General features: G+C 43.4%; 1 protein-coding gene across 1 annotated transcript in view; it reads right to left on the bottom strand.

Moving 5' to 3' along the window:
- LOC140363133 (uncharacterized) overlaps nucleotides 1–24,540 on the bottom strand; it is an 81,637-nt gene that overhangs the window by 39,672 nt on the left and 17,425 nt on the right. Inside the window, 6 exon segments of the mRNA XM_072449488.1 lie at nucleotides 9,352–9,403; nucleotides 12,526–12,954; nucleotides 13,232–13,414; nucleotides 13,492–13,687; nucleotides 13,690–15,519; nucleotides 15,597–15,792. Of these exon segments, the coding sequence (XP_072305589.1) occupies nucleotides 9,352–9,403; nucleotides 12,526–12,954; nucleotides 13,232–13,414; nucleotides 13,492–13,687; nucleotides 13,690–15,519; nucleotides 15,597–15,792 (2,886 nt within the window).

Genomic DNA, 24,540 nt, shown 5'->3' with positions numbered 1-24,540 from the left:
AAGAGCCCCAATATTATTTTAGAATTAAATCCTTTATTTTAAATGTGTTTATCACTTTAAATAAATAAGTCCAGCTACAGAATCAAATCCTTCTCAGCATCCAGACTTATTCTTCCATCTTTGTTCAGTTGTGCTTGTATTTGTCTCATTCTGTGTAAGGATGGTCTTATGTCGTCTTGTGTTTGTCGTTCAGTCATAAATCCTGTCTGATCTAGTCTTTAACAAGATACAGAACTTCTTATTCGCCGACAAAAGTCCAAACTCATGTCAGTCAGAGCTTTTCCTCCTCCTCCTGTGAAAGTCTCAGGTTTAGACTCCAAACGGTGCTGTTCCTCTGCAGAGTCTCAGACAAACAAACACAAACACTTTTGTCTTTAAAGCTTCAGAAACAGAGAAAGTTTGAATTGAGGCTCGTTTTAGTTTGAACGTTTGGGAAGAACAGGTCCTCGTGGTCAGAGGTTCAAACCGTTTATGACACTGAACTGTTATAAAGGTCAAGATCTTTGTTTTTACTCTGAATCTGACCTGGATCTGTGTGAAGAGCTCTGGTCCTCGGCCCTTTGGTCTTCATTCAAGGACCTGAAGTGAGACAGTCTCTGTGGGCGACTTTAGGGACAGAAAAACAGGTTTAAATCAGGACTTCATTAAGACTAAAACAAGAACTGTCTCCAAACGGCACAGGTTCTTTTGGCAGGTCTGGAAGTCAAATCCCTTTTCATTATTCCCAGTGCCACTTCACAATATTGATATAAAGCTGACATTTCCCTCTCGGACACAGACGCCTGGCTCCTGCTGCAGCCGAGGCACAAACCACTCAATATAAGAACAGCAATGTGTCCCATTCTTACCTTTTTATCAAGTTCTCCTGTCGCTCCAACATCTGGAGAAACATGGGCTTTGCCATCCTCCCCCAGATCTCTGCTCAGACCTGCTCAGACCTGCTTTAGTCCTGCTTTAGTCCTGCTTTAGTCCTGCTTTAGTCCAGCTTTAGACCTGCTTTAGTCCTGCTTTAGTCCTGCTTTAGTCCTGCTTTAGTCCTGCTTTAGTCCTGCTTTAGTCCTGCTTTAGTCCAGGTTTAGTCCTGCTTTAGTCCTGCTTTAGTCCTGCTTTAGTCCTGTTTTAGACCTGCTTTAGTCCTGCTTTAGTCCTGCTTTAGTCCTGCTTTAGTCCTGCTTTAGTCCTGCTTTAGTCCTGCTTTAGTCCTGCTTTAGTCCTGCTTTAGTCCTGCTTTAGTCCTGCTTTAGTCCTGCTTTAGTCCTGTTTTAGACCTGCTTTAGTCCTGCTTTAGACCTGTTTTAGTGTCGTGTGAAGTTGCTGCTGGAATCTTGTCCGACCACATTTCTCTTCCAGGAAACAATGATAACTTATTTAAAGTCACACTGTTCATCATCTCAAATAAACTCAAAACAAAACCCTCTTATTATCTCACATGAATATCACACAATTTGTAGTTTTATTTGTATCTTTTGAATAAAAGGAAGCAGCAAAGTGGTGTTGGATTATAGTATTGGAGTAATGAATGTTCTTGACGTGACAGAAGTGTTTTCTAAAGCGTCTCTCAAACTGGTTGAGTCACTTTGTCCTCTGAGTCATGAAGTTCACATGAGATTACATACTTCAGGGTTAAACTTCTATGTCATTGTCTCCTGTAATGAGCAGAACATAAAAGAAGCTGCGGTAAATAGGGATCATCCTTTTACGTTTAAGTTCAATTAAAAAGTTAAAAATGACAGAAATAGTGTCGAGGAAATAATCTGTGTCATAATTAAACAGCTAATAAGCTGCTCATAAGAAAAGACACTTGTTAGTTTCTTTGTGCCACTTTATTTTACTCTATGTGCGGATCAATCATGGGGAATGGAACAGGAAGTGGTCACATATAACCTCCAAAATAAAACATTTACATAATATACAATAAAGTGCATTTACAGAACATTAGCAATAGTTAAACTACACATAAATAATCATGTGTCTGAGAACACAATTCTAACAACAACAAAAAGTTTCTTATCAAAGCCTGATCTGAGCCGGTCAGAGCCGGTCAGAGCCGGTCAGAGCCGGTCAGAGCCGGTCAGAGCCGGTCAGAGCCGGTCAGAGCCGGTCAGAGCCGGTCAGAGCCGGTCAGAGCCGGTCAGAGCCGGTCAGAGCCGGTCAGATCTCTGAAGCTAAGCAGGGCTGGGCAGGTCAGGACTTGAATGGGAGCCACAGTGGAGGAAACTCCTGGTGAACGGGTGAAGCATCTGCTCATGTCCAACCAGGAAGTAACATTATAATGTAACATTATAAAGTAACATTATAAAGTAACATTATGAAGTAACATTATGAAGTAACATTATGAAGTAACATTATGAAGTAACATTATGAAGTAACATTATGAAGTAACATTATGAAGTAACATTATGAAGTAACATTATGAAGTAACATTATGAAGTAACATTATGAAGTAACATTATGAAGTAACATTATGAAGTAACATTATAAAGTAACATTATAAAGTAACATTATGAAGTAACATTATGAAGTAACATTATGAAGTAACATTATGAAGTAACATTATAATGTAACATTATAAAGTAACATTATGAAGTAACATTATGAAGTAACATTATGAAGTAACATTATGTAGTAACATTATGAAGTAACATTATGTAGTAACATTATGAAGTAACATTATGAAGTAACATTATGAAGTAACATTATGTAGTAACATTATGAAGTAACATTATGAAGTAACATTATGAAGTAACATTATGAAGTAACATTATGAAGTAACATTATGAAGTAACATTATGAAGTAACATTATGAAGTAACATTATGAAGTAACATTATAAAGTAACATTATGAAGTAACATTATGAAGTAACATTATGAAGTAACATTATAAATGATATAAACAACAAAATGCTCAAACGAGAGAAAATGTTTTGGTGAAATCTTTTAAAGAATGATGTTGACTATGTTTAAGTGAAACATGTGGTTTCACCTGTAATGTTCATTTGAACTCTTTATAATCCTGGAATAAAATGAACAAAACCAGGGCCTCGGTGCCCCCTGGTGGTCAAATGTAACATTACAAGAGAGAGAATTTCTCCCGATTGACTTCTTTGGTAAACTTTTAATAGGAATGATTTATTGTATTCAGCCACAATCACAAACGCTCTAACGTGGTGTGTTCTACAAACAGGAAGAGCTCAAGATAGTTCTTCCACATTGTACTTAAGGCACTGTTTATTATAAGAGCTGGATTAGAGTCCGGAGAGCAGAGCGGCTCAGTGAAGGCGTCGCTGAGGCTGTGGAGGAGGACCAGCAGGTCTGAGAGCACCAGGTTCAAACACAGTAGACCCCCTCGCAGACCCCCAGGGTTCTAGAGTCCAGAAGCAGCACCAGCTGTCGAGAGTCGGGCCACACCGAGTAGTAGCTGCCAGAGAAGTAGAGGCCCCGGGAAGAAGGGTTTCCCCCAAATTTACTCTCAGGCATTTGTCCTCTGGATTCCTCCGACCAATCAGAGGCTCCGAAAACAGAGGTAACAAAAAAAAGTGGAGCATCCATCAGTTGTTCAAAGGAAACTGTGTAACACCCTAATCAGATTACTTTCCTAGTAACACATTAATAATTGAGTAATTAGATTATAATTACAGCCCTAGTAACTTTTTCAGACAAAAATAAAAGATCTTTCATCTGCGTAAATCTGCTACATAAAGTTTAAAAAGAAAGCAGTTGCATCTTAGTTCTGTCATCTTTGGCTGGTCATGAGATGTTACTGACTTTTACACTTTACAAGGTAAGAACCATCTTTGTTCTTTGTTAGGAATCAGCACCAACATATTTTCATATATGTTCAAATTGTGAAAATGATTATTACATAGTTCATGTGGATCGGTCGAGTGATCACAGAGACATGAACCACAAACCCTGACAGAGTTCCACTAACTTTCTAGAGTTACTGATGGATTTATATGTGGCACTAGTTTTACAGCTTGGGCTTGTTCAGGGCGAATAGTGGGAGTCATTTCATCTCATTTATCTCTGATTGTTTTTATTTTATTATTAAAAAATAGGAGGAAATCATCAGAGCTGAGAGGGCTCTACTGCTGTGACAGTGTGTTACCATGGTTACAGCGTTACTTTAGTTGATTTCTATTAGATGTGAATAGTATCTGGTTTGGGCCTTACACAGAGCCTGCTGATTGGACAGGAGCAGCTTTTCCACGCTTTTAGGGGTTTTTCTGTGTGGGAGTTATGTGAGCGCAGTTCTTCGTTGTACCATGGGGAGGCGCACGTTGGCCTAATGACGTACAGGCTTTTAACGGAGCTGTAACATCAAGAGCAGACTTCAGAGACTTCATGGTCAAGTGGACAGATTGGTCACTTCCCTTGGACTAAAGCTGTTCTCAGCACGATCACATGACATGATCACATGACATGATCACATGACATGAGCACATGACATGAGCACATGACATGAGCACATGACATGTCACTGAATATTTGAACTATTTTTCTGAAATTGTCCTTTTCATAATTACTTCATTCTGTAGATCTTCTCTCAGCACACGTTCAGGGAAAGGAGTTCGGCTTCACGGCCCGTCTCTCCTGGGGGTGACGGGATCCGACACAGGAATGTGAGTAAGAAAATCGGTGGTAAATTTGTTATGTAGTAGAAGAGAAAAGTGCACTGTAAAGCTTGAATGTAAATTTTGAGTCAGCAAACTCTAACATTTCTGGTAAAATCCCGAACCGTGTTGCCTTGTCACCAGATAGGAACAGAAATAGGACGGAAGAGAAAATAAATAAATGTAGAACATCGAAATAATAATTGTAATTGTAATAGTGGTTGCTGTTCAAAATTAGGTGAAGGATTGGCAGGAGATTCAAAATATATTTATGCTAAACATGGAAAAACAGCAATTAATTACTTGAATTGAAAATAATGGTTCAAGAAAAAACAAAAAAAGTAAAGAAAAAAGATGAAGAATTAAAAATGACAGCATTATGTTGAGCCGGGGCTACAAAATGTAAGTAAGAAATTAAGAAGGCAAAAATTAAAGAAAATACAGAATTTTCTGTAACAAAAAAAGAAAAGGACAATGAAACCACTCCCCTCAGGAGACAGCATCCAGATCCTGAACCCCCCGGTTGCAGCAGCAGCAGAGGTGTCGCCAGACCCCACAGCACCACCAAGAAAGAGGGAGGAGAGCTGAGATAAATGAGGGACAGGTTCTTGAAGACCTGAGATACAACATATTGAAACAGTGCCAGTTGTGTATGTGTGAATTTAAGTGTGATGGAGTGAAGCCTTTTGAAGCAGCAGGAAGAATGGAAAACAACCGGTGTTAACACAAACTGGTGGTTTGTTGAAGTAGATCGAGAAACCATCTCATTAAGGCTTTAGGTGGAAGGAATTAGGAGTCTAAAACGTTCTGTATTTCTGGGATAGAGCCCCCAGTACGTGGCCGGATCAGACAATAGGTTTTGACCACGAAAACACTACGGTTCATGACCTTGAAGCTTGCCACGTAGGAAACACACTACGGTTCATGACCTAGAAGCTTGCCACGTAGGAAACACACTACGGTTCATGACCTTGAAGCTTGCCACGTAGGAAACACACTACGGTTCATGACCTTGAAGCTTGCCACGTAGGAAACACACTACGGTTCATGACCTTGAAGCTTGCCACGTAGGAAACACACTACGGTTCATGACCTTGAAGCTTGCCACGTAGGAAACACACTACGGTTCATGACCTTGAAGCTTGCCACGTAGGAAACACACTACGGTTCATGACCTTGAAGCTTGCCACGTAGGAAACACACTACGGTTCATGACCTTGAAGCTTGCCACGTAGGAAACACACTACGGTTCATGACCTTGAAGCTTGCCACGTAGGAAACACACTACGGTTCATGACCTTGAAGCTTGCCACGTAGGAAACACACTACGGTTCATGACCTTGAAGCTTGCCACGTAGGAAACACACTACGGTTCATGACCTTGAAGCTTGCCACGTAGGAAACACACTACGGTTCATGACCTTGAAGCTTGCCACGTAGGAAACACACTACGGTTCATGACCTTGAAGCTTGCCACGTAGGAAACACACTACGGTTCATGAGTCATTCTCCTTGAATTCCAACCACACTCTGTAACTAAGAATTTATATAAAATGTTGTAAATGAAGTTGAAAGAGAAGTTAATAGAAGATATGTAAGCAATTACCTCATAATAAGGACAACTAAGAAAGTTAATCTGGACAAGAATGCTCTTATTGAAAATGGGGACCTGTTGTTCAAGAAATGGGTCAGCTAAAAAAGTTAATGGGAAAACAAGTAAAGAACTTCAATGGGCCTATAACCTATATAAATGAAAAAGAGAAATGTTTAAATCTGCTATGGGATAATTGGGTATCAGTGGAAAAGAAATAAGAAAAAGAAAATAAATTAAAGAAAATTAACAAATAACAAATGGTCCAGACCGGTGCCGCTCCTAAAACCCTTTCTTTAGGAATGTGTTGTCTTTGAGGTGGACAGTACAGAAAGACAGATTTATCTCACAAAGGAGGAAGAGAACAAATTGTGAGAAGAGAAAGACTGAAGAAAGTGAATGAAGGAGAAATAAGGCTTTAAACTAATTGGAGACCGTGTCAATGATAATATCCACTAAAATCAGATGTGAGAGAAGGAATTAGGCCAATAATAGCAGAATTGCTAAAAGCAAAGTTGCACAGAAAGTCCAACTATATTTAAATAAGCAATGTTAATAATATAGCGAAAGGTATCCCTTCAAAAGAGAGCCAAATTTGACTTTATGTGGATGACGTGTTAATAGCATCTAAAACAAAGGCATGTGAGAGAGACAGGATAAAATTGTTGCAACATTCAGCAGAAAATGGTACAAAGCAAGCGAAATTAGATTCTTTTTTTAGAATAGAGTTAAAATATTTAGGAAACGGCCAAACAATAATTGAAGACAGCAAACAATATTTTTTGCAAGCACCGATGCCATAGCCAAAAAGAATTATCAGGTCCTTTTTAGGACTTGCAAATTGCTGCAGGAGCTGGGTACCAGGCAATCCAGAAATAGTGCAGCCTCTAAGTGACATCATATGGTAAAGAACTGAAGATAACTGATAACATCACTTGGACAGAAGAAGCAGAGCAAGCTGTCACAGATCTAAAACCAATGCTAATATCTAGTACTATTTTGGCTTTACTGGATTATAAAAAGAATTTTGAGCTAATGATGGATTAAAAAATGGATTTATGATGGTTTTAATAGGAAAAAGACACAGTAACCAATAGGATACGTTTACACACATACAAGTTCTACTTGTGCCTTTGTGACATGTGCCCTTTGACCTTAAAGTTTCTCATGCGTTTCAGCACTGCAAAAGACTTACAGGACTCACCCTTGATAAGAGGACTTGTTTATCCATCGAGTGAAAACAACTTAGGGCAAAATGAGGTTGGCTATGCAATAGAAGAAGATAAGACTACAATCGAGTTACTCTGCACAAGCAGCTGAATTAGTGGCTTTAACAGAGGCGTGTAAATTAGCTGAAAGTAAAAGAGTAACAATTTATACACAGACAATATGCATATGCTACATGTCACACGTTTGTAAGTTATTAGGTAAAAAGAGGTATGATAATATCAACAGGAAAACCTGTGACACATCAAGAATTGCTGCGAACATTACTACAAGCGATAATATTGCCAATGGAACTAGCAGTCTGTAAATGCGCAGCCCATATAAATGACATAGATTCAGTTTGAAAAGGGAACACCTTTGCAGACCAACAAGCTAAATCAGCAGCAAAGAAGAAAATGAACAGATTACACAATAATGCTAGACATGCAGGGAAATGCATCCGAGACGGAGAAAAAAAAAAATGACAGCAAGGAAAATGAATCTTACCTAAATCATTATTTAAATGAGCAGTAATATTGAGCTATGGTCATTTCATGTCTCAACAGGAGGGATGGTATGACTCATAGAAATGTATGGATTGAATTCTTATTAAAAAAAAAAAAAAAGTAGGATTTTATAGAACTGAATGAGGGAGGTCTTTTAGTAATAGATGTTACCCTCTAAAACAGCCTATGCCCTGACAGTAACAAAGGCCCGATGTAAAGAAATGAAACCAAGATTTGGCATTACAGAAATAATTTATAGTAACAATGGTTCACATTTTTGTAAACACTATCATTTAAAGAATAGGTGAAAACTTCCAAATGAAGCTTAAGTTTGTAGAGAGAATAAATGGAACAGTAAAGTAGGCTCAGAAAAGCAATGGATGAAACAGGATGAAAGTGGGTGCAGTGTTTAGAGTTGGTGCAACTGCACATCAGTATTTGTAAAACAGCTGGAGAAACTGATTTAGCCACACATATGAGGAAGTTATTTGAAGAAAATAATGAACTAATTTTGTACTGAGCGATTTTTCTGTGCAGGACAGACAAGATGTCAAACCGGGTGTCTGAATATTCATCCGAGTGATAAAGAAAAGAGCTGATCCTGGAACTTTCCAAGCTCTACTGACAGCGGAGAGAGTAACCTGGATTCACCAAAGCCTCCTGAGTGATCTGTAATATAAGTACAAATATACTCCGACGGCCTGTGTATGTCCGTTTGTCATGTTTGACCTTATAACAGTCACTACGGGAATTTAAGGACGACTGGTGTTGAGTGCGGTGGTTCTTCTCCTGCTGGTGACCCGTCTCTGGCGGATGCCTCCAGGGACCAATGATGACGACCAGAAAAGAAATCAAAGTTCACAATTGGGGCGACAGAATAACCAAGGCTTTTGTGACACAATAACGGACTCCAAAGGTAAAAGAAAGCAAAGGGCTATCAATACAGTCTCAATATGTGCCTGGTAAATGGTGAGATAAGAACATTCATGCTGCCAATTAAAACTATGTTTCCAGAATCAAGTGACCAGTCGTTCTACATAACTTACTACACTGAAACATCGTGGGCATCTGTGGTGGAATAGAGCGGTACTGACTGAACAGCCAGATGAGAAACGACCTGGTCAAAGGCGGTGGGAAAACAAATAAAACTTGCTACAGTAGATTTAAACATCAGAAACTGTTTAATAATCGAGATTGTGTGGTGTGTCTGATGGAAAAGACCCAGCTACAAAGTGTTTGCCGCTCTCCAGGGGGATGTGAATATTTGTGTGTTACTCATGATGATTGAAGGAAAAGGGCCAACAAGTTATTGTATTAAATATGTTACGAATCAGTCTTAATATAACAGATCTGTACCCTATTTTGATGCAGAAGTTAAAGGTAAACATTTGTGTCTCTGTACTCAAAAACTGACAGGAGACACAGGAAAACTAACCAAGGTTTCGTAGTGACCTCTACTGGTGGAGACGACTGTTCTGCCCTTGTACCTGGCAGGGAAGATGCACACTAATAACCTTTTTTAGTTGATCAGATTGCTGCTGGATTTGAGAACCTCCATATTATCTCTGCATAGTTTACAATTAGATCAAATAAAATTTGACAGAATAAACTATATTCATTGATAACTTACAGTTATTGGCAAACGAGACTCATGACGGGTTTGCAGCAGTACAGCAGTTGGCCACATCCATGATGGCCCACCAGACGCGTGTGACAGTGGACATGCTGTTAGTTGAACGCAGGGGAGTATTGAATGTTAAATGTTAATCTCCAATAAGCCCCTGACGGGAACCTGACCAAAACGATGCATCGTCTACTAACTTTGGCGGAGCGAATGAAGGAACAATCTGGAGTGGAGATAAGCTTGTGGGATGGCTGGGCAGACATGTTCGGGGGATATAAAGCGCTTGTGATATCTTTTCTCACTTCCTTGGCTATTTTCACTGCCAGGTTGATAGAAACCTGCAATCCATGCATGAGGTCCTTGTGTAATCGTTTAGTGGTAACAGCCATTGAAAGAAAACCTGAAGAAATTAGACAGTTGCTGTTTAAGGGAGACAGTTCAGAGGATGATTTAGATTTTTTCCCCGATACAGGACATTACAGTAACAATGAAGAAGACAAACTCTGTTCAATTTAATTATTTTTTGGTAATTGTTTAAAGAAATTCGACAACAGATACATAAACTTGGCCCTTAGCAAATGCTCACGAGCAGAAACGGCTCCAGTGGCCCAGAAACACATGAAGACTCATTTTCAAACAGTCTTGTTCACTGATGAGTGCTGTGCAACCCTGGACCGTCCAGATGGAAGGTCCAGATGGACGGTCCAGATGGACGGTCCAGATGGATGGTCCAGATGGACGGTCCAGATGGACGGTCCAGATGGACGGTCCAGATGGACGGTCCAGATGAATGGTCCAGATGGACGGTCCAGATGGATGGTCCAGATGGACGGTCCAGATGGATGGTCCAGATGGACGGTCCAGATGGAAGGTCCAGATGGACGGTCCAGATGGACGGTCCAGATGGACGGTCCAGATGGATGGTCCAGATGGATGGTCCAGATGGACGGTCCAGATGGATGGTCCAGATGGACGGTCCAGATGGATGGTCCAGATGGATGGTCCAGATGGACGGTCCAGATGGATGGTCCAGATGGACGGTCCAGATGGACGGTCCAGATGGACGGTCCAGATGGTTGGTGGACGGCCACATGTCCCAACAAGGCTGTGATGTCATCATGAAATAGTGCTTTCTTTCAGTAAATTTTACCTGCTAATGCTTCTAATTTAACAAATGACTATTTCCAGTTCCTTACAACAATTACGTGGTTTGAAACTCTGTTATGCATAATCATTTGACAATTTTTATTTTAGAAATGAATAGTTATCATTGTGAGGTTTGTTCAGTAACATTTGAATTGTACTCTAAAGGTTTTTGACTTGAAAATTATGATGTCATTTATGTTGACTATTTGACAAAATCAGATAAGTAAATAATCTGCATAATAATTTGGAACAGCGACTGCCTATCATCATATTTTACACAGAAAAGCACTTTATTGGAGCTGCTATACTTTTCAGATGCACAGGTCAGTTTCTCTTTTTACTGTAGTCGTTTCACGTAATAATTAAAAAGAGAAGGATTAAGAACAAAATACTGTAACACTCCCAAAGGGAAATTACCAATCAAAATAAATATATTGGGTTATGATAATATAAATACCCTTGCAGATGTAATGTGCATTTAAAACATGAAATTAAAGATAGACACAGCTTTTAACAACAACAAATTATATTTTAACTCCTTAAACAATAACAAAATATATCCCAAAAAAAGTGTGTATAGGGCTCCTTTAAGTCGCAGGTGCTCCCAGCGTCTAGAACTATCCCAAAGCTCACAAAGTCCCAAAAAATAAATCCCGCAACCAGGTAAAAAAATATGAATGCTGTGCCAAGCAAACAAACAAAAAAGAACGCTCTCACCGGTCTGCGGCTTGATCACCGCTCCAAAATCCAGGAAATATTCCACAATCGTTTGGCCTGGTGTCCGCGCTAGTCCTTGGTCCTCCAGCTCTCAGCGGCCTGGCCGTGTGTCCACAACAGAGAGAGAGTTTTATGACCTTCCCGCATTCAGAGCGGAAGCTTAACTCTTTTAAAGTTAGTATAAACATTTCCATCAAATGAGTGCTTTGAATTCAAATGGAATGAATTCAAACTCTCAGGGCCATTTTTCCTCCCAAACAAAAGCTAAAACGCTTAAAAGTCTATGTTATTTCAGTAAACAATCATCTGACTGCAGACTTTGTCCACAAGATGAATTTACTTTACATCATGTTAATATGTCCTTTATTTAACTGTTTTATGACTCATCCTGTGAACATTTTTACCTGTGTAACTATGTGGCCCAATGTCTAACAATGACTGCATTGGAGATATTCCAAGCTCCATCAACACGGAGACCAAAGGACCACCTTCTACTGGATCACACAACTTCTGCTTCTAACCTTAACCCACAGATGGGTCATCTTCAAGATCATTTTAGAACCAACATTAACTCTAAAACAACTGGATAGATCTAGAACAATCATGTCTAGTGTCTCCATCTGTTATCAACTTATTTGCATATTCCATATTGATATGTATCTGATTACTTATTTGGTCAATAATTCTTCTTGAACCACAAATGGTAAAGGGTCTGACCCTAAATCATTTCCAGAAAATGGTTCAATGTCACGTTATGTTCTCACAAACCTTCAGATTAACAAGCACATTTTTAATAAATGTATTAATTTAGATGTTTGATTGTGGAATTGTTAAATACCTAATAAAGGCTGGTGCCCCACATAAGTCTAATAAACATACCCACAATCATGCAGTGTGTCATGTTTGAAATCTTGATCCAATTCTTTGAATGTCGCCCTCTTTCATAAGTGAGAGGACATGAATAACACTACAGTACTAGTACTAGTACAAATACTACACTACAGTACTTGTACAAGTAAAATCGCTACATTATGAAACTGCCCTTTAGTTCTTCATCAGGTCCATGTAAGCTTGTGGTCTTCAGCAGGACACAGAGCCACTGATGAGCCAATAGAGTTGAACCTGAAGCCAACTGCAGCGACCAGAGGCTGAGTGAAGGCTGTGCTAAAGCTGTGGAGCAGGGTCAGTCTGTCAGACACTGAGTAGAAGGACAGGACCCCGGCCTTTGTGTCCACATACACCCCCACTGTCCGAGAGTCGGGTTTCTGCAATAGGACTGTCTCCTGATTGTTGTGCCAAACGGAGAAGCCTTTGTCCGAGCAGAGGAGGCACCAGGACTGGTCGTTTCCTCCTAAGACAGCCTCATTGCTACTCCCTTTCCTCTGCAGACCTCTGTAAGTCACAGCCACATGGACGAGTCCGCTCCACTGCACCTGGAAGTAGCAGCGTCCGCACAGCTCCTCTGCACACAGCAGCTGATAGAACCAGTCGAATCTGTCCGGGTGCTCAGGGTACGGCTGATCATCGTTCACACACATCACGGCTGTCTTTCTGTCAGAGAAACTCAGTGTGGGGTGGACAGAGTTCAGGTCCCACGAGAGAGCAGAAGAGTCTGGTGCACATGAGTAAAGAACATACACATATTTGTAGTACATTGTTATATTAGGCAGGAATATACTTCAGTATACTTTGGTACTTACACTTCCTAATGCCTGGTTTTAACCACCGCTGTCCACGAGGGTCCAGTCTAAAGAAAGAAAGGTAATCACTCAGAATTGTTCTCATCAATTGCTTTTCTTCCTCTAAACAAGGGTTGTCACCGGCAAACCCCAGCTTTAGTTTGTCCCTGAGTGTGCTCAGCCTGCAGCGGGTCAGCACCTGCAGGAGCCGGGCCCCTGTCTCCCCTGGACAGTTGTAGCTCAAATCAAGTTCTCTCAGAAGAGAAAGGTTTGAGTTCAGCGCCGAGGCCAGATGTGCACAGCCGTCCTCTGAGACCAGGCATCCAGACAGACTGGGGACACAGGAAACCAGAGGATGAATCCAGAGTTGTACAACACCAGACACACTCAAAGGGAGGGTTATTATCACCTGAGTGTCTCCAGTCTGTAGGGGGCGCTCTTCAGTCCAGAACACAGCAGCTTCACTCCTGAGTCCTGAAGGTCGTTGTTACTCAGATCTAGATGTGTGAGACTGGAGGAGCTGAGAACTGAGGCCAGAGGACCACAGCTGTGAGGGGACAGGCCACAGCCAATCAGTCTGAGGACAGAGAGGGACATTAGAGACTAGAACCATGACACAAGAGTTTAAATACAGTCTGGACTCACAGGACTTTGGTGGAGGCTTTGACCACCGGCAGCAGACCCAGGAGAGATGTGTGTGAGACACAGTATTTCCTCAGATCAAACTCATCCAGGTCTGAGTCTGAGGATAATAAGATGAAGGACAGGGCTGACCAATGAGCTGGAGACATGCTTCTTTCACAGAGATGTCCTGCCCTCATCATCTCCTGTATCTGCTGCACCAGACTGCGGTCGTTCAGCTCGTTCAGACAGTGGAGCAGATTCAGGCTCCTGTCTGCAGAAAAACCTTCATCCAGCTTCTTCTTGATGTAGTTAATGGTCTTTTGATTGTTAGTTGGGTTACTTCCCGTTTGAGTTATCAGACCTCGCAGGAGCCTCTGGTTCTCCTCCAGCGACAGCCCAAGGAGGAAGCGGAGGAACATGTCCAGGTGTCCGCTTGGACTCTGTAAGGCCTGGTCCACAGCAGAGCAGTGCAGAATATCAGATCTTTTTCTCATACTGAAGACTCTGTCCCTGTTCAAAGCAAGCTGTTTCTCCAGCAGCAGGTTTTGTCCAGAGCTTAAGAAGGTCTGATGGACGTGAAGAGCAGCCAGAAACTCCTGCACACTCAGATGGATGAAGCAGTAGACCTTGTCCTGGTACAGGCCTGGCTCCTCTCTAAAGACCTGTGTGAACACTCCAGAGTACACTGAGGCCGCTGCAGCGTCCAGCCCACACTCGCTCAGGTCACACTCGTAGAAGATCAGGTTTCCTTTCTGCAGCTGCTCAAAGGCCATTTTTCCCAGAGACTGCACCATCTCCCTGGTCTCTGGAGTCCAGTGAAGGTCTGCCCCTGATCCCTGCTGATACTTGATGTTCTGGACTTTGGCCTGCACCACCAGGAAGTGGACGTACATCTGTGTGAGAGTCTGGGGCAGCTCTGGTCTCTCTGTTTGTTCCAGAAGCTTCTGTATAACTGTGGAGAGGATCCAGCAGAAGACCGGGATGTGGCACATGATGTGGAGGCTGCGGATGCTCTTGATGTGGGAGATGATTGTATCGGCCTCATCTTTGAACCTCTTCCTGAAGTACTCTTCCTTCTGCGGGTCGGTGAACCCTCGCACCTCTGTCACCATGGAGACGCACTCAGCAGGGATTTGATTGGCCGCCGCGGGGCGCGTGGTTATCCAGAGGCGAGCAGAGGGAAGCAGGCTCCCCCTGATGAGGTTTACCAACAGCACGTCCAGTGAGACGGACTCTGTGGGGTCGCTCAGGACCCGGGTTCGGCTGAAGTCCAGAGGAAGTCTGCACTCGTCCAGACCGTCAAAGATGAAGAGCACCTGGAGCTGTTGGAAGCTGCAGAGATCTTTGGATGGACTGAAGAAGTGGTGCAGCAGCTCCACCAGGCTGAACTGTGTGTCTCTGAGCACATTGAGCTCTCTGAAAGTGAACGGGAACAGCAGCTGGAGCTCCTGGTGGGCCCTGCCTTCAGCCCAGTCCAGACTGAACTTCTGAGTCAGCACTGTTTTCCCCACGCCCGCCACGCCCTTTGTCAGCACCATTCTGATAGGCTCAGGTGAATGTGGGCGGGCTTTAAAGATGTCTTCACATGTGATGGTGGTCTCTGGAGCGGCCGCGCTCCTGGACGCTCTCTCCATATGTCTGACCTCATGTTCCTGGTTGACCTCTGAGGCCCCGCCCTCTGTCAAGTAGAGCTCTGTGAAGATCTGGGTCAGGAGGGCGGGGCTTGCTGCTTTAGCCACGCCTTCAGATACACGGCTGAACCTCTTCTGCAGATGAGACTTCAGTTCACAGTGAGCTTTGGAAGCACATTGTCCTGGAGCAGAAGTGAAAAGAATCAGTCAAACTTTAGCATTAAGAAACATGAACAGACCTCATGTTGAAGCTTCTCACTGTTGTGCAGACGCTCAGCCATTTTGTCCTGCTTCATACTCTTCAAGAAGCTCAAGGTGATTTTTAGAAAAGCCTCTTTAATTCCCGCCTCGTCGTCTTCTTTAAGTGCAGAGGATTCTGTTTCCTCTTCCGTTAGAACCTTCTGGAGTCTCCTCAGCTCGTTTTGTACAAAACGTACAATGCTCTCCTCTAATTCCTGTAACATAAGTTGACGAATCAGACTCAGGTCAGCCTTTTGTCTTAGTCTCGTGATGCTCGGCTCGTTGTGTACGCATCATAAGTCTTTTTCGTTGCTTTCATAGTTCTTAGTTTAGTTTAATCTTTATTTGAAGGGACAATACAGAGACATTAAACTTGTAAAACCAGATTGTTGCTAAGTAACTAATGTCCATCTGCAGTCCCTGATTGACAGGAATAAATAATACAATGCACAGTCCACAGCCACATCTCCTTCAGCAAGTATAAACATAAGCATGAGGAGTTTACGTGAACAAATCTGTTTGTTAATTTGTCCTGTAAAAATGGAATGATTCATTAGTTCTGGACTTGTCTGTTTCTTTCTTCTCTGATCCGTTTGAGACTCACTGTTCTTAGTCTCCAGGTTTCTGTCTGAATGAGACGCATTTATTACAGATTTAGAAACACTCACCATGAAAACAGAACGCTCATGTTCCTGATGCCCAGAGCCACTCGGCTGAAGCTCTGGACGTGTCAAACTGCAGAGAAGAAAGGCACAGGTTTAGTTCACTCTGGAATCTGCTCAATCTGTTAAATGGAGCAATGTTGATATTTGTATACTTTTCGTCATAGGCAGAATGTCCTTCTGGAATGGTTGGCATGATGGAATCTTGACTTCTCACTGCCACAGAGGCGGGTCTAACTGCTGAGTCCCTGGAGAAAAGCAGAGTCCTGACAAATGTTTTTTGAAATTACAACGTGCTAAATGTGCTAAGTGCACTTCTCACTGTTGCCAGCAGAGTGCGACAGAACCTCGTCCCTTTTCTACAGAGTCTTCAACATACAGGCACTGAGTCCCGCCCACTTTAACCACGCCCTGTTTCATTCAGTGTCAGTGGACTCATCATCACTCGCTTCCCTCGGCTGAACGGCCACACTCACAAACACAAACTCATCCATTTAATTATGTCACGACAAATCAATTATTTCAATATTCGACCAGGCTCAACGTGTTGAGTTTAAGGATCCAAAATGAATCCTGTTGTTCCTTTATGTTAGCAACAGCTAGCCTAAACTGTACAACGTAGAAAACATTTCATTCAACTACATTAAACCCAAAATAATTCAATACATTTTACAGGTAGAAGTTCAAAACCTGCACATAGCTCAAGTAACACAAATACAATGGATTATTATCTGTATTTGTATGTGCAGTGTGTACTTGTGCCTCTGATACACACACTTTTACTGTCGTCTCTGTTTGTACTGCATTCTTTTTGTCGTTGGCTCTGCAACAGAATTCAGTAAATAAAGTTTAGGGATATTTATTATAGTTTACCACAGCAGCGGCTGGTGAATTATTTTTTAGGTGGAGCTATTTGAAATTTGGAATTTCATAGATGTGATTTGCTGCATTCTGGTACATTTTAGGCAAACTTCTCAACCTATTCGTCATCCCAGGGCGAGATGACGCGTAGTAAAGCGGGAGATAAAGATTCTCTCAGAATTAAGAGAAATTAACAAGTAAATACGAACGTTACTACCGGGAGTCGTGCATTAGGACTTCTAGGAACGCATGCCCGTCCCACTTTACGCTCAATGGTATGTTTCTGTACTTAACAGACCGTGTAGAATTGTAGAATTGAGCCAATACTTGAATTGACCAGTCTGTAAGTCGTCTGAGACGCCACTATCTTTCACGTGGTTCACTCTCATGGTGCGGATGATCTGTTGGCTTAGGTTCACTTCTGGCTTGTCTGGTCCGAGTTGTTTTACAATGAGCTTTTCCTCAAAAGTTCTTCTTCAAAGTGAAGCAGATGTGAGGATTTGACTGTATTTGGGGCAAATTCATCCGACGTCGCCATTTCACACACTTTGCTGCTGGAATGAAAACATCTGTAAACAAGCAGCTGCAGTGGTGCATCTTGGTACTTTGGGGCGCTAATCTTCAGCGCCCCAAACCCATCAAATTCATCGACGATGATTGGCGGATGTGTATTCTTTTGCCTCACAGCAGGGCAGCCATTGGCTTAAATACAGCACAATGGGGCTGAACAGGAGCCCCGGCACCAGTCTATTGGCTCCTACACCAAACATGATAAACGTTCACGTTCTAAAAGTGGAATTTGAAAGTGAATGAAAATATAATTCTGGAGAGTTCTAAACCCATAAAGCAAAATCATCAATAGCATCGAATCAACACAGGTTATTTTTTCAAAATGAGAGATTATTTAAAAAATAAAATAAAAACAGGCAGTCAGGTCAGGTGGGGCGGCGCCCCCTATGGGCGAGCCGCCACTGGTTTATCAGCGATCTCATCCCATGAGTTTAATGTACTCGGTTTGTGTTTTCACCCAAAAAGGGGAGGGAACCTTCCAGCAGCACAGGAAGTGACGTGTGGTTGAAGACATGCAGGATATACATGGATCTATAACATGTCTGGATAAGGTATTGTTAGCTTAAACCTGCCGTGAGTCGCCCCAGTGGCCAGTCTGTGGAAATGTGTGATAAAATGTGAATATATGATTATATTTCTGTGATGTATTTTATCTGCATAATAGTGATATTTTATCTGCATCATTAGTCTAAGAGAAGAACGGGTGTGTGACAAACTGCATTTGTAAAGGGGTCGTAAAGATGGGCCAAAGAATGTTGCCCCAGGAGGGGGTGTGACAGCCCAGAGGAGTTTGGGTAATGTTTACCCAAGGCTTGATCTCTAGGAAAAATACCAGCTGTAAAACAAGTGCCTTGATGTGAGGCTGACCAATGAGAAATGTGACCTGCCTATTCCAGAATATCTAATAAAACCAACCAGCATGGGAAAAAACGGGGTGAGACGCAGGAGGGTCAGCCAGGCTGCTTACAACAACCTGGCTGCTACAGCCCAGCGTTTTCTCCCAAGCTTGCCATACAAATGTCTGATATTTCTGTGTCGTTTCATATTCTAAGTTGAATTGTGTTCTCTATGTGTTAAGGAATAGCATCGGTGTATGTCTGATTCCATGACAAAAATGCAGCTAAAATAATCCTTCACATTCGGGCGTTGGAGGGACAGGGACCTACAGCTTTAACAAAGGATGGACTTTGTGGCGATTGTGTGTGTGAGCGCTATCCTCTGATATCCTCCCACCGTCCAAATACATGTGAGTTCATCTGTGTCTCTGTGTTAACCCTGTCCTGAGTCAAGAGTCCAGTCCCACCTGAACTCATCTGTGTCACACTGAGAGCAGCTCCATTCAAACACAGGATCACTGTTTGCACTGATAAAGGCTGAGCAACAGGTGGCGCTGTCCTGAGAACATGTCCTGAGAACATGTCCTGAGAACATGTCCTGAAACATGTCCTGAGAACATGTCCTGAGAACATGTCCTGAGAACATGTCCTGAGAACATGTCCTGAGAACATGTCCTGAGAACATGTCCTGAAACATGTCCTGAGAACATGTCCTGAAACATGTCCTGAGAACATGTCCTGAGAACATGTCCTGAGAACATGTCCTGAAACATGTCCTGAGAACATGTCCTGAGAACATGTCCTGAGAACATGTCCTGAGAACATGTCCTGAGAACATGTCCTGAGAACATGTCCTGAGAACATGTCCAGAGCTCTGGATGAAGCAGGTCTCACCTCTGGTCTTCAGGACGAGCTTCACTGAACAATGGAGGATAGTCTTTGGAGCGGCGGTCACTTTTCAGAGACGGAGAGCTGGGAGCAGGTCCAGGTCTAGGTTTAGACCCGGGGCCAGGTCCAGGTCTGGGTTTAGACCCGGGGCCAGGTCCAGGTCTGGGTTTAGACCCGGGGCCAGGTCCAGGTGGGTCCATGATGTAGGAGCTGGAATCAGAAGAAGAGTCCATTTGAACAGAACGTACAGAGATGTCTCCTGTTTAGAAGCTCTTATAAGGGAGGTGTCGAGAGCTAGAGCACAGCACTGCAGGGCTCAGATGAAGGAGTTTCACTTTTACTGCAGAAGCTGCTAAACAATCCGTTAATTTTTTCAAATTTGTACAGCAATTTGATAATTGCATAGCAAAACACGAAAGTGACTAACAATCAATATTTTCCATCGATGTAACAAGATTATTTATTTAAAATCTATTTGTAAAAAAAAATATTTAAAAAAAACTCTTAACAAATGAACTTTGAAAGACTTTTTTTTTAAAAAATAAAACAGAAAACTTGCAAATAAAATTAGTGGTTGAACAAATTAATTTGCACAAAGTCAGATGGCCTCATTTACAACTTTCTTTCATATCATCATCATCAGACGACTATTTGCAGGAGTCTCATTTACATATTAATTGTCATTATAATCACAAAAAATATGTCTTAAGCTTCTGATGGAAAAATAAGTGTTGCTGTGGCGACCATCATGATGTATTTATGTGTTATTTAAATTGTACCGCTCGATTTGACGTTCCATTCCATTTTTCGTTTTGTTATTTGATGACGCTCCCTAAGTACTCGTCTCGTCTCGGCTCCGGCTGCACATTCGGAGCGTGTGATTGGCTGAGCCCAAAATACTCATCTGATTATTAAAAACAGGTTGTGTCACTGCAGTGTAAATATGAATATTTTATGTGAATAATCTGCAAAGACTTTAGTGTTTAGGAGTTATTGACCTCTGACCTCAGAGTCTGAATCTGACGCAAACTTTACGTGTGGCTCCTCCCACTTTCAGACTCTCGATCTGAGACAGCAGCGTCCTACATGTGTCATGTCCACACAGTGTCCTATATGTGTCATGTCCACACAGCGTCCTACATGTGTCATGTCCACACAGCGTCCTACATGTGTCATGTCCACACAGCGTCCTACATTGTGTCATGTCCACACAGCGTCCTACATGTGTCATGTCCACACAGTGTCCTACATGTGACATGCCCACACAGCGTCCTTCATGTGACATGTCCACACAGCGTCCTACATGTGTCATGTCCACACAGCGTCCTACATGTGACATGTCCACACAGCGTCCTACATGTGTCATGTCCACACAGCGTCCTACATGTGTCATGTCCACACAGCGTCCTACATGTGTCATGTCCACACAGCGTCCTACATTGTGTCATGTCCACACAGCGTCCTACATGTGTCATGACCACACAGCGTCCTACATGTGTCATGTCCACACAGCGTCCTACATGTGTCATGTCCACACAGCGTCCTACATGTGTCATGTCCACACAGCGTCCTACATTGTTTCCTGTCCACACAGCGTCCTACAGGCGTCATAAGGCGCTGGTACAGCTAGCAGCCCGGTGTAAACGCTCTCTTTTTTCTTACACTTATTGTCAATCTGTTTTTGACTTTTTTCGGCTGGATTTGAGCGTTTTTCGTCGTGTTGTTGTGATGTGAGCTAGCTACGAGCTAGCCCACCAGCTCCCCCGCGCCCTCCGGCCGCCGCTAAAGTACGGCGTGTCGTCGGTACACGTTTATATACACGTTTATATGAAAGAGGAACTTCATGAAAGATCGGGACACGCACTGGAATCGCTTTAAATTAACTTGTTTCGACTTTATTCGGCTGGATTGAGTGTTTTCGTCGTGTCGTTGCGATGTGTCTTGGCTCTGAGTCCCCCGGCTCCGGCCCCGCTCCCCGGCCGGCGCCGTACCGCGTTTAGGGTTAGGGTTAACCTAACCCTAACCCTAACCCACACAAAGGAGGAACTCATGAAACTGCGGAGAACAGTCGTCTTACCCGGAGATCGTCACGTTATCCCGGCAGACATCCTAAGGAAAACGCAACGAAGCAGACGGGCTGGACGTAAACTCCGAGAGAAGAGAGGGACAAACAGGAAGTCGGTTCCCGCCGTAGTCATGGGTAACGTGAGGTCCCTTCAAAATAAAATGACGGAAATAGCGAGCCTCATGCGGTCCCAGAGGATTTATAGGGACAGCAGCGTCTTGATTTTCACAGAGACCTGGTTAACAGCAGAAATGCCAGACTCTATTGTAGGTTTGGACAATTTTCATCTGCTGTGGGCGGACAGAACGAGAGAATGCGGGAAGAAAAGAGGTGGAGGTCTGGCGGTGTATGTGAACACGAGCTGGTCCAAACCCGAACACTGCACAGTGAAGGAGTAGCTATGTAACAAGGATATTGAACTATTGGCTATTGGCATGAGGCCATATTATCTGCCCCGGGAGTTCTCACATGTGCCCCGTCTGCCAATGCTGAAAATGCTTGTGAAGCACTGCTCTCCTGCACTTGTAGGCTGCAAACACAGCACCCATAGGGTCTCTTCCTCGTCTCTGGTGACTTTAACCACGCTTCACCCTCTTCTGTTCTACCAACATACACCCAGTATGTTACCTGCCCCACCAGAGAAAATAGAACATTGGACTTGTTTTTTGCCAACACCAAGGAGGCTTATTCCTCTTCCCCCGGCCTCCTTAAGTCCTGCGCAGATGAACTGTGTGGAGTTATGGAGCATGTCTTCAACATGAGCCTGAAGCTGAGGGTGGTACCACAGGTCTGGAAGACCTCCTGTCTGGTACCTGTGCCTAAGACACCGCGCCCCAAAGACCTCAACAGCTTCAGGCCAGTGGCTCTCACGTCCCACCTGATGAAGACACTGGAGCGGCTGGTCCTGGACCACCTCCGCTCCACCGTGAGCTCAGCCATGGACCCGCTGCAGTTTGCATATCGGTCTGGCATCGGAGTGGAGGACGCCGTCATCTCCCTGCTGCACCGCTCTCTCTCTCACCTGGAAAAGCCTGGCAGCTCTGTGAGGATTCTCTTCTTCGATCTTTCCAGTGCCTTCAACACCATCCAGCCGCTGCTCCTGAGGGACAAGCTGGAGACGGCTGGTGTGGAGTATGACCTGGCAGAGTGGATCCTGGACTACCTCACAGACCGACCCCAGTTTGTGAGAGCACGGGACTGTGTGTCTGACACTCGGACCTGCAGTGTGGGGGCCCCAGGGCACTGTCCTCGCGCCCTTTCTCTTCACCCTTTACACTGCAGACTTCAGACATGACACAGACAGCTGTGTCCTGCAGAAGTTCTCTGATGACTCTGCCATCATCGGACTCATCACGGACGACGATGACGCGGAGTACAGAGGACTGGCGCAGGACTTTGTGGACTGGTGTCAGCGGAACCACCTCCTCATCAACGCGGGGAAGACCAAGGAGATGGTGGTGGATTTCCGCAGACGCCACCCCACTGCCCCCTCACCAGTGAACATCCAGGGACGGGACATTGAGAGAGTGGACTCATACAAGTACCTGGGTGTTCATCTGAACCACAAACTGGACTGGACTCATAACACAGACGCACTGTACAGGAAGAGCCAGAGTCGGCTCTACCTCCTGAGGAGACTCAGGTCTTTTGGAGTGACAGGGCCACTCCTGAAGACCTTCTATGACTCTGTGGTGGCATCAGCCCTCCTGTACGGTGTGGCCTGCTGGAGCAGCAGCATCACAGAGAGGGAGAGGAAGAGGCTGGACAGAGTCATCAAGAAGTCCAGCTCCGTTCTGGGCTGCGCTTTGGACTCGGGGCAGGAGGTGGGGGACAGAAGGGTCCTGGCTAGATTCACATCTATGCAGGACCATGAGTGTCGCCCCATGCAGGACACTCTGTCCCCTGCAGGACACTCTGTCCCCTGCAGGACACTCTGTCCACTCTGGAGAGCAGCTTCAGTGAGAGACTGATCCACCCTCGCTGTGTGAAGGAAAGGTTTCACAGGTCTTTCCTTCCTGCTGCTGTCAGACTTTATAACAATTATATTATATTATTTATTTATAGGAGATCTTCTACTGAAAGTGTTTTTCAGACTTCCTATAAGTGATCTGTTCTTCTGTATCTACCTCTGTATCTACCTGCGTTGCACCAATGAAATTTCCCCATGTGGGACAATAAAGGATTATCTTATCTTATCTTATCTTACATGTGTCATGTCCTCACAACGTCCTACATGTGTCATGTCCACACAGCGTCCTACATGTGTCATGTCCACACAGCGTCCTACATCTGTCATGTCCACACAGCGTCCTACATGTGTCATGTCGTTGTTGGCGATGGATTGACAGTGATCAGTACTTTTTAGGCGTTTTGGTTAAACAATTAAACACATTTTTGTGTCGCAAAAGCTGCGAAACAAAAACACTTTTTTCTAATGAACGCATCGCATTTGGGAGTAATTGCGTCGCATTTTGGATAAAGCTTATTCTGAACCCTGCACTGTGAACACTGTACCCGATCCCCCTACCTCCTCCACCTGTGCTCAAATATTTTCTTTCCTAGTACTTTTAGCGCCATGTACGCCTTTTTCACACGCACCTGCTGCAGTATCTGATGTGCGGAGCACCGTCCTGATATAAATATTATTCCTCTTGAAAGTTCTGCTTCATAAGCCTTGATAAACATCTCAGTCAGAGATTATAAAGGTCATGACTTTGTTTCATGTCTTGGTTTTAATAACTCTTTATTTGTAAAAACCTATAAAAGTCCTGTTTCTCATTCAACACATCAAAGCTTTTCGTGTGATTCTCTTTTACAACTGGTGAAAAACCTTTAGACATAAAGTTTTACTAGTTTAAGATTGTAACATCTGTGTTTAGTTTGTATGTTCTGATCAGCTCCTTCCATGTTGTGAGAACAGATTTGACCCAGGGATTCTTCACTTCCTCCGTCAGACTCAAGCGTCTGTCATCTGCAGTAAGAACTGTACAGGAACCTCAGGCACCACATGACTCTCAGTATAAGACCTGTACAGGAACCCCCGGCACCACATGACTCTCAGTATAAGACCTGTACAGGAAC

The sequence above is a fragment of the Eucyclogobius newberryi genome, unplaced genomic scaffold (assembly GCF_026437365.1).
Source record: "Eucyclogobius newberryi isolate DKJ021-1_F unplaced genomic scaffold, fEucNew1.0.hap1 SCAF_1, whole genome shotgun sequence".
Lineage (NCBI taxonomy): Eukaryota > Metazoa > Chordata > Actinopteri > Gobiiformes > Gobiidae > Eucyclogobius > Eucyclogobius newberryi.
Note: the sequence above shows the minus strand (reverse complement) of the source record. Positions and strands in the feature narration are given on the sequence as shown.